At 35.5% G+C, this 19,302-nt stretch overlaps 2 protein-coding genes across 3 annotated transcripts; both read right to left on the reverse strand.

Annotated features, from left to right (window-relative positions):
* Window positions 1-4,262: 4,262 nt before the first annotated feature.
* LOC145584349 (cold-responsive protein kinase 1-like) lies at window positions 4,263-6,764 on the reverse strand. Of its 2 annotated transcripts, none has more exons than XR_014100350.1 (3): window positions 6,657-6,764; window positions 6,403-6,553; window positions 4,263-4,782 (listed from the first exon to the last, which is right to left on the reverse strand). XR_014100350.1 is itself a non-coding variant. In XM_081641212.1 (3 exons), the coding sequence occupies exons 1-3, from the start codon at window positions 6,726-6,728 to the stop codon at window positions 4,651-4,653; spliced, it is 366 nt and encodes a 121-aa protein (XP_081497338.1). In that variant the 5' UTR covers window positions 6,729-6,750; the 3' UTR covers window positions 4,263-4,650. The 2 variants fall into 2 exon arrangements, 1 of the variants encoding a protein (XP_081497338.1); XM_081641212.1 differs by having other exon boundaries at window positions 6,646-6,750.
* A 7,416-nt stretch (window positions 6,765-14,180) lies between these two features.
* On the reverse strand, window positions 14,181-15,233 carry LOC145570378 (uncharacterized). The gene has a single exon (XM_081629439.1). The coding sequence runs from the start codon at window positions 15,231-15,233 to the stop codon at window positions 14,181-14,183; it is 1,053 nt and encodes a 350-aa protein (XP_081485565.1).
* Between the last annotated feature and the right edge of the window lie 4,069 nt (window positions 15,234-19,302).

The raw sequence follows: 19,302 nt of genomic DNA on the forward strand, positions 1-19,302 counted from the left end.
TTATTATATAAATAGGAAGAGAGTGTTTACCTTAAACTTATCAGAATTAAATGTCACACAGGATGTTATCCAGCTTGAAAGTGGAAAATCAGTGGGAGGATTTTCAAGTCTCTCCTCATGCGTATCTCCACATTCCTTGTAATAAGCATGCAAACGAGCCTTCCAAAATCGATATAAGCGTTGCATTGTGTAAGGAGGGTGATCCCATCGTAAGGGGGTCCTTCCTTAGATGCCCATGGCCATTTAAAATCCTAGGACTTTACACTTGTTAGGGTGTATTAGAATTTGAATTCCTGACTGTTTGGGAGACCTTGAATTAAAAATGATACTCTCATCACGCTTTTTTGTAAGAAACAAGTAGGAGTCGCCAATGAGTTTTAGGAAAACTCATAAACCTCGTTCATGCTTTTCTTCCATGTGGAGTTCATGGAATAATTAGCACGAATCATAAGTTTACCCATGCCCAAATTGGTCTACATAAACCAGAAATGAGTTCGGGAGCGAGGGTACTAAGATAATGTTCCCTTTAGAGGGGAATCGCTATCTTAGCCCTAGTACGACCTCTACTAGCTCTTAATTTTTCACAATTTTATTACCAAACAATATATGCAACGTGTTACCTAAAGACTTATTTAGTTGATTTTATTTACAAGCATTAATCACGTAGGAATTACATTACAAAAGTCGTTATTCTTTGTTTAATCAATATTCGTGAAAAGAACAAAATAAACAATATTTGCCTTATCTTAAGTGATATTAATTATCAAATTCTAGTCTTGATTAACAAAATAATACTATGTGAATTAATTAATTAAAAGTTTGTTTAAAGTGATCAAACAACACTATTTATTCAATTAAAGTTATTTAAACAATAAAGGAAAAGTGATTTATCTAAGTGCTCAGGAAACTAACCGTTCTTCTTTTATGTTAAATCTCCGCTTAATGTGTTTATGGACTTTCTTTCTTCTTCATACCTTCAAGAGCTTCAATGGATGGATTAGGGTTGAAGAGTAGTTGGGAAGAAAGAGGGAAAAGTAGTATGCTAGTAAGAGAAGTAGAGAGATTAGGGTTTTGAGAACAATAGGGTTTTTAATTCTGATTTTTCCGGTCCTCGTAATGCTGAAAGAAGACCCCTATTTAAAGGCATAGGGATCTAGGTTTAGGGTTTTAGAGCCGCGCCGTCAGGTGGCGCACCCAACATTCTGAGTCGCGCGCAACTAATTGAGTTGCGCTGGTTTGCGGTTTGCCTTATACAAAAGCGCGTTTTTAAAACTTCCATAACTTTTGATTGCGGGGTCGGATTAAGGCGTGTGAGATATAATTGGAAATCTCTGAATGTCTACTTTCTAATTCCATTAAAATTAGGTTAAAATATGTTATGTATCAAAAGTTATGGCCGTTGGAGTGCAAGGGTGTCGGTTTTAGGGCCCGGTTTAGTGTTTTGATCATAACTTCTTCGTTTTGGCTCGGAATTGGGCTTATAATATACCGTTGGAAATCTCTTTGAAAAGTATATTCATCTGTACAGGCGTTGCATGGGAATTTTATGGTTGTTTTACCTGTTTGGCTTGGTTTTTCAACAATGTAGGTTCTATTGGATCCAATCACTGCATTTTACGCATTTGGGTCCGTTATTAATCAAGTTTAAACATGTATGAACATGTTTTAGGCCTAATTAGTAATCATACAAGGCTCTATAATAATTTTTTCTCAAATATGGTTTTTAACTTACTTCATAATGCTTTTTGTAGGCCATAAACACTTCAACTTTGATCTAACATGAAGAACGGATTTTTGTAACATCATCGCACTTCCTTTCGGGACAAGAGGCCAAAAGTAGGTGTCTACACATTGCATCAGTTATAAAAGCTTGAAGTCGAGGTAGCTGGGTAGAGGAGTCTTTAATGTTAAACTTGTTCTATTTTTAAAATGAGGAAAACTAATGTAAATATTATTAGAATGTATGAAAAATGTTAAAGTCTACCTTGACTTGCAACCACATTGAAGAACCATGTTTAGAAAAAACTTTAGACCAATCTCCTGCATCCATTAAAGTTGTTGTTCTAACAAAATATCCACAAAAGTTTACCAGTGAGCAGGCATTTTCTCCAACAGCTTGGAGAACATAATGGGGTATTTCTATATCCAACTTAAATTGACCGCCCTTGGTTTTCTTTTCAAGAGCTAAACTTCTGTACTTGCCTCTCTTTTTAATAACACTTGTAGCAGAGGCTACAATAATACCACCGAACAATAAAATACAATAAGCTACAAAGTTGCATAAACAAGCAATTTAGAAAAATCATAGTATCATTCTTACCTTGGCTGCTATTAGGATCATTATATTGGGCTTCATCCAACACTTGTCTTTCATGCATGTACTTAGTTCTCAACTTTTTAGGTTGATTTTCACCTACACCATTATCTTCATGAGGAGTAGGATCCGCTGCCTGGTTAGTAGTTAACACAACATCAAGTCTCCTCATAAATTTGCTAGCATATACACGCTTAGTTCCCCCTAATAAATTAAATTTCATGAGATAAATTCCTTAGATGGATAAACTTGTTGTGAATTTCAAAAAATTGAAAGTAGTTTGTATTTCATAATTACCTATGTTTGAAACAAAAAAACTAGTTTCATAAATTAGCTTTTGAAAATAACAGTTCAAGTTAGATATGAAAGTTGATTCATGATAAATTTTGCAACCTAACACAGGAAACTAAATAACTATCTAAGAAAACAGAGGTGACATAAAGATAGATGTTTGAACTTCAACATCATCGTCAACAATAAAACAATCCATATCATTATTTTTCTTCTTTTTTTTTTTGTTTCCCATGCTTTTGTTGCTTAATCCTCTCCATTTCTTTGGTTACCCATTTTACGACTCGAGGATCACTTTCCACCGTAAAATTTTTCGTAGCCAAATACTGATTCTCTGCATTTCCATATGAAGTTTGGACATTTGAAGTCCTAATCTCCACTTGCTGCACAGCTTCTTCATCAATAACTTGAGCAAGTGCAGCTTCATCGGTCTCCATTTCAGGAAAATTGTATAAATCTCGAGGCTCTGTCTTTATAGCAGCTAGCCACTTATTTTTCCTAGGTTCTAGAACATAAAACACGTGTTCCACTTGTGATTCTAATACAAAGGGTTCTTGAGTTGATAAAGATAAGTCACTACAGACACTGGTTATATCAAATTCATCCACTTTATACCCTCTACCCTTATGTTGAACATCATACCAATCACACTTAAAAACGAACACATGATTTCCACCGGGATATTCACAACTACAAAAAGCGTGTTTTTTGGACGCTTTTTAAACCTTTTTTCGACGATAAAAAGTGTCGCAAAAATAATTCTCGACGCTGCTAAAAAGCGTCGAGAATACGTGAGTCGAAAATTTTGAGGGACACAAAAAAGCGTCGAGAATATCGACGCTTTTATGTGTCCTAACTTATATACGAAGTGTCAGCAAATACTTATTTCGCGCATTATCCCAAATTTGTGTAGTTTTTAGCGACGCTTTTACATGTCCACATACTAAGATTTAGTGACGTTTTTTGTCGTCTTGCGTTTATGCGTGTCAGCAAAAAGCGTCTAGAATTTTTTTTTAAAGTTTTTTTTCCTTTTTTTTCCTTTTATTAAATTATTACCATCATACATAAATTATATTTATTTAAATTTATCATAAATTAAATTAATAACATTAATATTAAAATAAACAAGTATTCTATATAACTAGATAAAAAAAAAACAATAATCAACAATAATAAGAGTACGTTGTTAATTACCAAATTTATAAAAGAAAACATCAAAACAATAAATAAAAACAAAAATAAAACGTGGCATATTTTTTTAGGGCAAAGCCGCGGGAAAAATATATTAAAGAAGATCAATTTCCGCCAAAGTCAATAAACTTTGAAGAAAAGGACCCAAAGATACAAATTCGTCATAACCTCTAGTCTCCCATCTAGCGACATTATGAGCTAGAGTATTACTCGACCGCTTTACATGAGAAATTAAAAACGAACTAAAACTAGAGGAAAGCCTACAAATTATCATATAGGAGAAACACAAGGGAAAATCCTTTGGCCTTGTTTTGGAAAGCATTCACCACATTCAAAGCATCACTTTCAAGCTGAACATCAGAGTATCCCTACCTCTTCTCCACAAGCAGACCATATTGACAGGCAGCAGCTTCCGCACACCTTACATCCCACCAGCACCCTCCTGCCTCACTGTAGCAGCCACTGTAGCAGCAACAACAGTCCATTGATCATTTCTAATCACAGCCCCCAGCCCGATTTTAACACCCAAATGGGCATCACAATTCACCTTGACCCTTCCCTGACTTGGGCAGCTCCACAAACTGACTGGTGGGAAGATTTGACTGGGTCTGGTAGCAACCCTTCCAACATACTCATTACTTTCACGCACCATATTCACGAACCCCCTGGCAACCTCAACGTCATCATTAACTGAATTCTGCTCAAAGGTGGACATATTCTTGTAGTGCCACCTCATTAATAATGGGCGAGAAAATAAACAAGCAAGAAAGTTGAGTAATGAGACAGAGCAAAAGTGAAATGAAAGTGTACTTAAAAAACGACTTTAGCAATGAATATTAGTATACTTAAAACACCTACAGCTTGGACATCTCATATTGATCTAAGAACTTGCTAATATCAACTGATGCATTATACGCTTGCTTTATGAGTCCATAATTTACAACATCTGTTTCTGCCAGCTCCTTTATAAGTTTTGCATCTTCAATCTGAATACATAAGACAAATCAAGTAGATGAGTGAAGCATAGTGGTCAAGTCAATCCAGCAAATATACATGAATAGGAAATCACGAGATCATGTTCCAGGTATAAAATTATAACTGAGATGGGAACAACAAGATAGAATCATACTACCTCAAAATATCAATCAGTCAGCTTACTAAAGTAGGTAAATCTGCCATCATTTTCACAAAGATACTATTTCACGTTCTTTCACCACTTGGTTCAGTACAGACAATTCAGAGAGAGAACCAAAGTCATTATGTTGGTGATTGCAACTGAAATCACAGTGTGATATTAAACTTAACAATTTTAGTAACTGCATAACTTTATAGTTATGCAAATATGCCAACAAGCAGCGCCATACCACTAAACCATTTTCTGCAATTCTTAACCAGTCCAACATAATATATTTGCTCAAATCATAGGAATACACATGTATACATGTTTAAGCTATATCATGAAGAAATCTTTTATACAACTCAGAAATGCATGAGGAAAACAATTCAATCACAAAATTGATGTAGAAGAAAAGTGGCCAAGCTCCAGATAAGAACCTCCAGTAAACAAAAACACAGATCATTCTCTTATCAAATAGGAAGAAATTACAAATTGAGCATCACTTTATATGCAAGGTCTTTGAGAGTATTAACAACTTTAGCACGATCAGCTAATTTGGCAAGCATTTCATTAGATTTTACATGATCATCCCAGTAGTTGTAATCATGCATTTTCTCATCTCTCCAGACAAACATCACTTCTTCAAGCTGAAGCACTGTTGGTGCCAGCATCTCACCACAAAGAACAGTGGCCTTATTAGCCTACCAAAATTCATCAAGTGACAAGTCTTTCTTCCTCTCCTTTGCTAATTATGAACTCAATAACTCATTTGTTGATTTCATTGACATTGACCGCCTCCCCGCACCCCCCACCATCAACATAATTATCAACTGGTTTTATAAGTAAATACAAAGGAGGATAAGAATAGGCAATGCATGATAATGACATCCAATTAAACATTCTTACAGACTTCAGATGTGAAAATTTCATACAATAAACAATTTTATTTGCTCCCAATACCAAATTGATACCATTTAAGTTTTACACAGCCCATGTAATTTCTGAACTTCACAGGATAAAAACACTACTTTGCCTCATTCTCACTAGCAATCTCAATGATTATCTGAATAGTAAACTGGGACCAACAACATTGTTGTACCAGCATTGTAGTCAAGTAATCTTGCCAAAGGGGATAAAGAACTTATTCAATAAGTCAATCAATTAAAAAATATAGAAAAATTGTACAGAGTTTTTAGTATGGATATATATAATGCTAAGAGGCGTGAGAGCTGTCAAGAGCATAACCTGATAAATCAATCAAATTTGAGGAACTGCAATAATGTCAACAACATAACCTAATAAATCAATCATCACATAGAGCATTCAAATGCCCCAGAAGCAAAATATGGTACTAAAGGGTATAGGAATGATAAAAAAATCAAATTACACCATAGTATAATTAATAGTTCAGAGCATCAAATGACTCATTTTATAGTAGTGTTTGTTTCAGTTTCATTTGATGGAAAGTTAGACATTAATAATACATTACCTTATCAACTAAGTATGCATCTCCTTGTTCTAAGTTGAATTCTACAACTTTGTGTCCGCTAATAATATGCAATAGCAGTATCCCATAACTATATATGTCTGACTTCCTCGTAAAGTGACCAGAAACTGCATATTCTGGAGCAAGATATCCCCTTTCAAATTTTGACATAGCAAGAAAGATAATCAGTATAAACAACAAGCAGACATAAAATGGAAGAAATAAATTGTTCAGGATTTCACTTACAATGTGCTTACCAAGCGAGTGCTCACATGAGATGTATTTTCCATAAATAGCTTTGCCAAACCGAAATCTGCAATCTTTGGCATGAAATTCTTATCCAAAAGTATGTTGACAGATTTAATGCAACGGTGTCAATGTGAGGCTCAATTTCCTCGTGGAGAAAGGCAAGGCCTCGTGCTATTCCTAACGAAATGTCCCTCCTCATTCTCCAACTAAACTTTCTTCTGCTTTCTTATCCTCCTTTATTTTCAATGGTCACGAATTAGAAATAATTGGTTATCAAATTTAGAGAACAAGCGGACTCTTTTATTACCTAGAAGGCCAGTGCCATGCTATTCTTATCCATGAAGTCATAGATCAAAAATCTGTTGGCAACAGAACTGCAGCATCCTTTAAGAGTGATAAGATTTTCATGTTTGATGTTAGATAATGCTGTGATTTCAGTGATAAATTCTTGTTCTCCTTGCAGTGACTTGAGTTCAACTGAAAGTACTTTGACTGCCACGATTGATTCATCTTTGAGGTATGCCTTAAAATATCCAATAAAAAACTGCCTTAAGCTAATCAACAAAAAGAGTATGCAAAGAGATATACCCATTGACCAAGCAAGTTGACTTTGACAACACCGCTAAGGGCTCTAACATTACATCAACTATATCAAATCTTGGCATCACTTTTATGAAATCCAATGCAAACTCCCAGAGTCACAAATTACGTGAGAAATAAGTACCAAAGTGTATGTAGTAGTAAATTGCCATGTAATCAGTAGTATAATTCATAATTGCACCCCATAGAAACTTCATACACTAAAATGGATGTTTAGCACTCATAATTTTAACAACAAGTTGATTTGTTTTTAAAATTTGTAGAGGTTCTGATTTCCATCACAAAATCAACTTATTAGTACATAATAAAAAAAAGCACAATTATACCTGATTATACAATTTAGTACTACTAATTTCATGTTGAATCAAAATTCTAAAAAAAATGTCAGGGAAAAGAAACCCCTCAATTATGTACGTGAAGAACAAAAGTTTAAAAATTGAGAAAAGAATGGATGAAAGCAAACCAAAAGAATTATAACACTGTATTTATTGATGCATAGATATAGAGGACGAATTAATAATTCAATTGAAAAATCATATTAGATATGACAAAATTAAAAGTAACATTTGCTTTTCAACAACCAAAGATGAATTGAATTTGAATAAAACTAACCAAAAAATAAACAAAAGTTAATCAAACACCATTAAATACAGTCAAAAGAAACAAGAAGCTTTCATTCCGGTTTCTTTTTGCTTAATTTACTACCGCTTCTTAAAATCTCAAGTTCTCATTAGAAATTTACTTATAAATTTCCAATTCAATCGATTATAAACTTATTTTAAATTCGCACATGAAATCTGACTATACTATTTCTTATAATTGAATATTTACTCGGATCAAAAGTATTGCAAAATGAAGCATAACAATATACTACCTTCGTTTCATATTACTCGCAACAAACGGAGGGAGTGCGGACTCCTAGGCAAAAGATTGGAGGAGGATTAATCAAAGGAAGGGGTTTCTAATTAAAGAGAGAAAAAGTGGAGGGAAAGGTAGTGGTCCCAATTAAAGTAGTGGGAACATGTGATTATTTTTGTAGTGGGTCTTCTTTTCCCTCCCTTTTTTTTTTTGGTGGCTGATTCAATTTAGGAGGCAAACTAAAGGGTGTAAAAATTTTCCCTCCAAACTTTTCATGAAAATTTTCAACCTCCTTTCAAATTTCACAATATTTGAAACTTGCCAAATTTTCAACCAAAAGCCTCTTATAAAAGGTACATTTCTAACTCATTCACCCCTATTCATTCATATCAAATGTTTGGAAATTAGGGGGGGGGGGGTATATGAAATCCAGCATTAATAACATAAATCCAACACAAATTGTTTCCAAAAGTACAAAAACCATCATCAACCTTAATTAATCCTAATTCCTAAATGTTGAGTTAGTTGCAGCAGCTGTTCTTTATACAGAATTAGGCTCCACTAAAAGCTTCTAAAAAAAAATCAAGGCACCTCCACTTCATCACCTACCACTAGATTTGAAAAAAAAAGGGACTCATGGAAGAAATCTTTGATGATTTTTTTTATATCAACCAACTGTTGATGGAGCAAGACATAAATATGGCATCACAAAACAGCAGCACAATATCAGGGTCAGATTCAAACGAATCTAATCAGCAACAGAACATTGAAGGCAGTGATGTTAGGGAATCACAGTCAAAATCAAAAGAAGAACATGAGAATGCATTGAATGGCAGGAAGAGCAGAGAACTCAACATTGAAGAAAAAAGGCAGATAGTAGATGACATATTGCTCAATATGGAAGGGGACTCACTTCCAATAGGCATGCTAACATCATTAGCAATCAAGCACCAAGTACACAGATCAACCACAAGTAGGTGGTTCAAAGAAATAAAAAACAGATTTAGTTAGGCAATTTAGTCGATGTAAGGAGCAAGAAGTTAGGGAAGACATGACCCAAGCCTAAACAATACTCAGATGTGTGGCTGATGTATGTCCCAATGTACAAGAGAACCACAAATAGGAGTTATGCTGCAGCATTGAAGGTTCCACATGTTGTAATACATAGGTTAAAAAAAAGGAAGACTCGGGGCAGTGACAGCAACAAATCACCCTACACTAAGTGATAACCACAAAGTGGCAAGGCTGAAATGGGTCCTTAATCATGTGAACCCCCTGCCTAGTGAGGGTGACCCTAGTTTTAGGGATTTGCAGCATTACATCCACATTGATGAGAAGTGGTTTTATATGAATCTAGAGACTAGGACATTCTACCTAACACCAAATGAAGAAACACCATATAGAGCACAACAGTCAAAGAGGTTCAAGATAAAGGCCATGTTTATGGGAATGATTGGTAAGCCACTTTATGATGAGAATGGTACACTAATTCACTCAGGGAATTATGGTTTGTTCCCATTTGTTAAGTATGAGATGGCCAAGAAGAAAAGCAAAAACAGAGATGCAAGAACAATGGAAACAAAAGCAATTCAAAGTGTCAACAGATAAGCTATAAGGGAAATGATATTGCAGCACATCATTCCAACAATACATGCATAATGGCCAGCACAATTATCTAAGAACATAATCATACAGTGGGACAATGCTAGGCCTCATCAGATTCCCAGGGATGAGGAATTTTAGCTGCAACACAAGCAAATGGATTTAATATCCAATTTGTGTTTCAACCTGCCCAATCCCCTGACCTAAATGTGCTAGATCTTGGTCTTTTCAGGGTAATACAGTCAAAATAGTATCAATCATTCCCAAAGAATTTGGGTGGACTTTTGGAAAAGGTTGCAGAGGCATTTGATGTGTTTGATCCAACACTCAACAAGTACCCATAGATCACTCTTCAGTCATGCATGATAAAGATATTAGAAAAGGGGGGGGGGGGGGGCAATAATTTCAACCCCCCGCATATGGAAAAACAAAGACAAGGCAGAGAATGGACTCTCCATGAAACACTACAAGTAGACAGGGACCTCATCACACAAACTGTGAACTACCGCAACACTCTTTTCAATCCTACAACAGAAATTGAGGAACAAACAATTGAAATGGAAGTGGATGCAGATTAATATTCCAAGTATGATGTGCACAACATTTTGAAGTTCAAGATGAAGATGAAGATGCAATTTTTTTATTAAGTAGTGAAGCATAACAGATAATTTTGGTTTTAAAGATGCAACAAGTACCACCTACACAACTCCATTGACTGCTACACATAACAAGTAACACTTCAACTTATTTTTTTTCCTTGTTTTTGTATTGGTTATGTGTCTTTTGGTAAATAGGATAGGAAAATTACTAAGGCAGTCATTGTAGTGTAGAGTATATGACATAGGACTGATGTAAATTGTCCATATTTTGAATATGAAACAACCCTATTAACACATATGCTTGTATCTGTCTTAACACAACCCTATTAACACAACCTTATTAACACAAAAACATGTACCAATAACAAACTAAGTAGGGAGGCATGTCCATCAGATAGGAGTGTTTTAAACATGGCAACCTCCCTACCAAGGGTACCTCAACAAAAACCTTTAAACTAAGGAGTTGGAGCCATCCCTTGATAGGAAGTGCTATCAAATGAGTCCCTTCATCATTTGGACAGAACAATATTGTTATGATCCATGTTTTAGGAGGGACTCATTGCACCAAGAATAGGCAACCAAAACACAAGGGCTGAGGTACTCAATAATCCATGACAGGCCAACCAACATGTATCCACTACGTATTCATTGACATAACTGGAAAACCCAACTTAAATTCAACATGATACTATACCACCACAACACCAAAACGAGTCAATCAGAGCAGACAACACCAACAACAACAACTAAAAGAATATCAAAGTCACTACCAACACAGAGGACAACAACAACAGCAGGACAATTAATGTACAAGCACCAACACCAACATCAAAGGCAGCAAATTGAACCAACATAGAGCATAACACAAGCAACAGTAACCCAAAATACAGCTAGATACAACATACTCATAGAGTCAACAAGATTTTTTAACATATCTATCAAACCAAAGCCATTTTCAGAGAAACATAGGTTAATTAGTTAAAAATAAAGAATATTTAGATAGGAGTCGTTACGCTGCAAGGTCAGTTACTGGGAGGGAAGTCATGAGGGTACTTCTCCCTCAAATAAGCCATATACTCAGGGTCCCAGTCGCTGCAGTCCTTCGTGAACACGGATCGAACCCTTTTCTTGCCTCTAGAAGACCTAGAAGCAGCAGTAGCCTTCAAGGAGTTCGAAAAAACAACGGCTACGGGGTCAGGGGACTCAAGGACCTTAGCGACAGCAACAACAGGGTCACTCCTAGCCTCCACCACCAGATCTGGGTCCTCAGTTGCCTCTTCTGTCAAAGCTAAAGGACCAGCAGCCCTTACAACTGAAGCAGGTTCAGCCTCAACAACCTTAGGTTTTGGTGGATCTACCTGCACAGCATCATCTTCGTCCTCACTTCCAGTATTGGGGCCAATTTTAGCCATAATTTTCCCTCGAAGATACCTGGTGAACACCAGAGAGCAGCGTCGAACTGGTTTCATGAATCCAGTTCCTCGACGCGCTGTGTACAGTGAGAAGGGAGGGTCAGTATCCTCCTTCTTCTAGGCAAGAGAATCGTTCTCGTTTGGAGGGGAACTCATTTGGGAAAATTTTAGGGTTTAAGAGAGAGAATTAGGGAGAGATGAAAGAGTGTAGAGGAGAGAGAAGACAAACTGTAAAGGTAGTTCTAGGGTTTATAAAGGAATTCTGGAGAATTCTTCACAAATTGTTCAAAATGGGCAGCATAATTAAGACGAATTGAATGAGAAGCAATGAATGAGTTAGTTGGGGAGATGAATGATCTCTGATGAAATAAGTAGCAGGGGGATTCTTTTGGTGGGAATGGTTAGAGTTAATTTATTATATTTAGGTTTAAGTAAATTTGTTTAATTTATGTTAAAACAAATTAATCAAAATAAGTAAGGGCAATATAGACAATTCACCCTTAAAAACTTCTTAAAAAGGAAAAAAAATAACTTGTTGCGAGTAATGTGAAACACCCATATTTAGTAATTGTTGCAAGTAATATGAAACGGAGGGAGTATATAAATATAATAAAACCCTATACTTTTTGTTATTCAAAAATCAAACAATACCAGATCATAATTTTGTGATAATGCTAAAAAAATTGCTGAAAAGAATTAATTAGACTTCAAATCAAAAGTAAAATTCGAATTCTAAAATGAAATATGTACCTTAGAAATAACGACGGCATAGAGAATGACAAAATTGAGTACAGTTCAAACTGAATAGAGAAATTTTACCAAGCAATAATTTGGGGAATAGCAGGGAAAGAATTAAGATCTTGATTTACAATCCATGAATCTCAAAAAGGAGAGATGAAAATTTAGGGTTGAGAACTCTAGTAGTTAGATTTTTTTTACTTGTTGGTTTAATTTCTTTTCCCTAAAATTGAAAATGTGGGCTGAGTCACGAGGCACTCATTACATTCACGTACATGTGCTTGTATTCTCGACGCCTTATAGCGACAAAAATTGCTTTCGTCACCTAAAAGCGTCGTAAACACATGGGATGATAAATTTACCTGTTGACGCCCTTTACTTAGTGTCAAGGCAACAGTGTCGAAAAAACACTCTTTTTGTATATTGAAGCTCGTAAATGTCTCTTAGAACACCATAATACTCCTAATCCATGAAATCATCTCCGCGAACCATAACCCCACTATTTTGGGTTTTTCTATTTTATTGGCGATCAAGAGTGTGGAGCCTAAACCCGTTCACAATGTAGCCACTATAACGCCTTACAGTGCGTAAAGGACCACAAACTAAGTAATATAATTCTTCATCAACCAATTCTTCCTTATACATATGCTCCACCTATTAACAAAATGAAATCATTATACCATTATTGATGAACCATAATATTGCTAATGAAATATAATATTGCTAATATGCTCCACCTATTATGTCTTTTCTCTATACTTCTAGGAGTTAGATTTTCAGCAGCAAGTAACTCTCTATGCTACCTGAAGTTAGGGGGGGGGGGGGAAACCAACCCTTAAAATATCTAGATGAAAAATGTTAAATTTCTTAAAAAAACTATTTTATTATTTACTTACTTAACAAGTTCCATGAGGTCATCACAATTATTAAGGGTATAAAAGTGGAGTTATTAAAACTCCACTACAATAAGATGATGAGGCGTTCGTTGGCTTTCCTAAAGGACGACCACGTGGGATAAATAATTCCATATCCCTTCTACTAGTCTCCTGACTATCGCCATCCTTATATTCATTTCGAGACTAGCGATTAAATTTTGTGGTTATGTCATCCATGTATCTAGAGCAAAATGTTAAACATTCATCATCCAAGTAACCTGGCCTCTTGTAATCGAACCTTCTGGTCGTGCTTTACTGCGAACATAAGATTTTAATGTACGTAGGTACCTGATATATGAAAATAAAATATGTAACAGGAAAATAAAATATATTATTATGAAAAAAAATCAAAATTGCCTTATACACATACCTCTCTATTGGATACATCCGCCGATATCTCACTGGACCACCAATCTTAGCTTCTGCCACCAGATGAACAACTAAGTGTAGCATGACAGAAAAGAAAGAAGGTGGGAAAATCATTTCTAATTTGCACATGGTGTAGGGAATTTTGTTTTCAAGCTTATCAAGTTCTTTCATTGTCAAATTTTTTGAGCACAAGTTCTTAAAGAACAAGCTTAGTTCAATTAATGGCTCACAAATGTGTTTTAGAAGGAGTCCACGAACAGCTATTGGAAGTAATTGCTCCAAAAAAAACATGATGATCGTGACTTTTCATGCATGAAACTTTGTTTCCATTATCTTTCACACACCGAGAGATGTTTGAACAATATTCATCGGGAGCTCTCAGTGTATAATATGCCACAGGTATGCGCACTTTATCTTCATCAACAATGGAATAAATTATAAGGAACCAGAACAACTAGCCAAATACTATGAGAAGTTCCTCCAAAATTGTTGAAAGGTTGGAAACCATCAGCAGCTAAACCAAGCCTAACACTTCTAGGGTCAACTGCAAATGACTTGTATTCCTCATCAAATGACTTCCATGTTGGAGAATCTGCTGGATGTCTCATAGTATCATCATTAGTTCTTTCCTCTTTGTGCCAACACATTTCTTTTGCAATCTTTGATGACATAAATAACCTTTGCAATCCAGGTTTAACCGGAAAATAACGTAACACCTTATTTGGTACATTTTTCCCCTTCGTCTTCCACCTAGAAGTTTTACATTTTGGACACTCTTGAGCCTCACTATTTTCACGCCAATATATTATGCAATTATTTGGACATGCATCAATTTTGACATAATCTAGGCCTAGTTCACTAATAATTTTGCGACATACATCATATGAATTAGGCAAGTCAAAACCTAATGTTTCATTTTGAAATTTCAGTAATTGAGTAAAAGAGGTATATACCCAATGGTTCAAGCACTTAAGATGTAACAATTTCATTATGTAAACTAACTTTGACACTTTTTTCCCATCTATAACCAAAGGCTCTTTATAGTCCTCTAATAAGCGGTAGAATTTAGCTACTTCTTTAGAGGGTTCTTGAGCTTCGTTAATATTACTATCCTCAAGCAATCCCATTCCAACCACCCCACATCCTACTTGTAACATGTCGATCATATCATCATCATCATCAAAAGTATTCTCACTTTCAAAAGTCATGTCACCATGTCTTTCACCATGTTTATCCCATACAGTGTAGCATGGAAAAAAGCCATTTTTTAGCAAATCAACTCGAACTTCAGTTCTAGTTTTGAAATGCACGTTAGCGCATCTACAACATGGACATTTAATTGCAGTGCCATTTCTGCAACGCTCATTAGCATTAGTATTAGTAAATGAAAAGTCTATAAAGCCATCTATTCTTTTTAGATATCCTGTTGAACCACGGTAAGTTAGTTTCATCCATTCTTTATCTAGTGTCATCTCCTAATTTAAATTTACCACCTAACATATGTTGGTTAAACCATGTAAAAAATTACTAACTTTTATACACTCCAAAAAAAAAAAAAAAGTTATACTGACCTAAAAAAAGGGCATTTGAATATTATTTTTAGTATGAAAAGAACAATACATGAATATTCTAAGTATAAACAAGTAGTATTATTTTATTTTTTCTAAACATTAGATTTTTTATGTTCTCACTTAATTGTTTTTTAAAAGAGAAAATTGTGAAAAAGGACCTTTTAAATGGTTGACTCTTTGAAAAAGGACCTTTAAAGTGAAAACTTGTGAAAAAGGACCTTTTAAGATGTATTTTGTTTGTATGGATACTTGGGTGAGCTTGCGAGGTGGTCAACGTTGAAGCTCCGGTGTTGACTATCACATGTTAGTCACATGACTTTTTTTTTTTTTTAAATCCCCAAATTTTTCCCGTTTCCCGACCTCCGTGAGAATACTATATGAAAGGGTTAGGTCGAGAAATGAGGGAAATTTAGGGAAATTTTTTATTTATGTGACCTATACGTGATAGTCAACCCCGAAGCTCTGACCACCATGTAAGCTCACCTAAGTACCCCATACAACCAAAATACAATTTAAAAGGTCATTTTTCACAAGTTTTCACTTAAAAGGTCCTTTTTGAAAAAGTCGACCACTTAAAAGTCCTTTTTCACAAATTTTTTTTAAAAATCAATTTATATGTCATATTCATAGGAGCCCCTCCCAACCCCCTCCCCTCTCACTATACTCAATTTAGTATGTTTCTTACTAGCGGGTTATTTTGTGATTATAGGCTAGGAGCTAACACACGCTCCCTTTATCCCTTAAAATGTGCCCCATTTTCTTTTAAAAGACATTCTTAATATATAGTGTATTATTATGTGAAATGGTACATTATATATTTATGTATAAACTAGTATAAATTAAACATCATCTAAGCACAACTTGATGACCAAATTTAGAAAATAAGCCATAGAACCATACATACATACTTAATTAATCAAGAAGACAAAAGAAATAAGAAACATTTAGATGTAAACAACAAAAGATAGAAATTTTAAGGTGTAGACAACAAAAGGCAGAATAAAAACCATGATAATCTAGGAAATGCACTTACAGGTTACAACTCTTGTAGTTTTAGCATATATCCTTATGAATTAATCCATCAAAAAGCAATACTTTTTTTAAAGGAATTGGAGATATATTAATTAATAAATAAACAATCCGAATACATGGCTAAGAAGCCCAAAACTCACATCTAAATCTGGAGAAATAATTAACCAGAAAGAAAGAAAGTTGCTGCTAAAATTAACAAAAAAGTGAAAATTCTCCTCTCCAAATCCTATCAAAGGAAAGACATCCATAATGCAGGGGAGATTAGAAATTTCTGTCGAAAAGATCTTCCTCATAGGTACCTCTTGCGCAGAGAGGGATGCTGTTATGAATTGCTTCCTGCCCCTCTATATCAGTTGCAATCTTGGCTAAGTAGTGAGCTACGGAGTTAGCTTCCCTTGGGATGAAGCTGAACTCAACCTCGCAATCCATCTTGATCATCTCCTCGATGTCCTTATGAATGACTGCTATTTCATTTGTTCTATACTTCTCAACATCTTCAATTATTTCCTTAAGAGCAACAGCATCAGTTTCAACGATTATTTTCTTGAATTGATCTCCAATAGCTGCAGCAAGACCATTACGAACTGCAATTAGTTCAGCCTCACTGGCATTTCTGGCCTTAATCTTCCATGATCTCCCAAAGATCCATCTTCCATCATCACCTCTAGCAACACATCCCACCCCATTGATATTAGTTGTTTTCCAAGATGCATCTGTGTTGACTTTGATATAACCCTCCCTTAGTTTACTCCATTTCAGAGCGCTAATAGCAGCAGCAGGTTCCTTACCTTTACCCTGAAACACATTAACATTGGCCACCAAGTCGCACATGAACCTGTTAAACATAGAAATAGGATGCAACATAGCAAGCTGGAAAACCGAATTGTTTCTAGCTCTCCACAGGTGCCACATAGCAATACTGAAAATAATTTTCTAGTTCTCACATCTTCCCAGGTTGTAATTGATCCACTCATCCCAATTCAAACTAAATAAGGTGAAAATACAGAAGTCATCTTCCAGCCTATTACCTCCAAAAATTCTATCCCAAAACACTCTAGAGTTTATGCAATCTCTAAAGAGATGAAGGTGGTTCTCCCAGTCCAACTCACATCTAGTACAAATGGGATCAAAGTTGTCAATTTTGGTGGCTAAAGAGGTGGCAATTGGAAGAATAGCATGGGATGCATTCCACAAGAGCATTTTGTATTTGTAGGGGATTTTTATGTGCCAAAGTTTTTTCCATTTGATACGAGGGAAAGAGGGATGAGAAGTAAAATTTGATGCTAGAGAGTAAGCACTGCCAATGGTGAATTGGCCTTTAGACGTAGGGTACCAGCAGATTGTATCTTTCACCGAGGCAATAGTGGGAAGGGGAATGTTTTCAATTAAAGATTATAAATGTCTAACTCTTTGCAAATCCCACTTGCCGTTTCTAATCACATTACTAACTCTCTAATGAGCACAATAATTGGGAACATCTCCATCAATGGCCAAGTAAAGGGGGGCATCTCCCACCCAATGGTGAAACCACAAACAAATGTCTTCTCCATCCCCTACTCTATAGGAAATGCCTTTCATAAGCAAGTCCTTCCCTTTTGGATATCTTTCCATAAAGGGGAAGCACTAGGAGGGGCATAACTATTAAGAAAAGAGGAGCATTTAAAGTATTTAGCTTCAAGAATTTTTACCCACAACTTTTCCGGTTCATGAAGAATCTTCAACCCCAACTTAGCCATAAAAGCCAAATTCCAATTTTTAAGATTACGGATGCCAAGACCACCCAAACCCAAAGGAAGACAAATTTTCTCCCAACTAGTTCTAGTTAAGTAATGTGACCTATCCACCTTGTTCCACAAGAATTTTCTACAACTTTTTTCAAGCTCCCCAAGAATAGAGCAAGGAAGGAGGAAAGTTTGCATGACATAAAGAGGGTAGGAGTTAAGGACTGCTTTGATAAGGGTACACCTTCCGGCCATATTCAAGAGCTTGGATTGCCACCCTGTTATTCTATTTTTGGTTTTTACAAGGAGGCCATTATAATCCGCTTTTTTTAATCTATTAGGGATAATGGTAACCCCTAAATATTTACCAAAAGAAGGAGCCCCCATAATGTTTGATGCATTAATAATGCACATTTTGAGTGAAAGACACATTTTAGGAGAAAAATGATTTTAGACTTGGAGGGGCTAATGAACAAACCCGAGAGAGTACCAAAATCAGCAAGAGTGTCCTTAATGACTTCCAGATTATCAAGGGAAGCATTAGCATAGAGAAAAACATCATCAGTGTAAAAAAGATGAGATATATGAATATCATGATCAATTTTAATAGGACACCAATCCCCCTTACCCACATTTTCCTGAATAATCAAAGAAATCCTTTCTAAACAAAGCACAAAAATATAAGAAGATAAAGGGTCTCCTTGTCTTATGCCTCTAGAAGGGGTGAAGCTCTCCGTCTTCTCTCCATTCCATAAAATGGAAAAGGAAGGAGTGGTAATACAACTCAAAATGAGTTTAATAAAATTTTCCGGAAAATTAAAACCCATAAGAGTTTCCCTAATGAAACCCCACACAAGACTATCATAAGCTTTCGTTAGATCAATTTTAAAAGCCATGATTTTCTTTTTGCTTTTCCTCTTAAACAAGTGAGCTACCTCTTTAATGACAAGAACATTCTCCTCTATCGACCTACCTTAAATGAAACTCGATTGAACCGGGTTGATGAGGTTATTAAAAAGAGGTTTAATTCTATTAGCAATGACCTTTGTAATTAATTTGTAGATCGAATTACAAAGACCAATGGGTCTAAAATCACTTATTGAGGAGGGCTTATCAACTTTTGGGATAAGGGCAATGAAGGATTCATTAATTTTCAGGGTGAATGACTCCTTTATTAAAGCTATCCAAGACAATGGAAAAAAAAGGCACTTCCTACA

The sequence above is a fragment of the Chenopodium album genome, chromosome 2 (assembly GCF_948465745.1).
Source record: "Chenopodium album chromosome 2, dcCheAlbu1.1, whole genome shotgun sequence".
In the NCBI taxonomy this organism is placed as follows: domain Eukaryota; kingdom Viridiplantae; phylum Streptophyta; class Magnoliopsida; order Caryophyllales; family Amaranthaceae; genus Chenopodium; species Chenopodium album.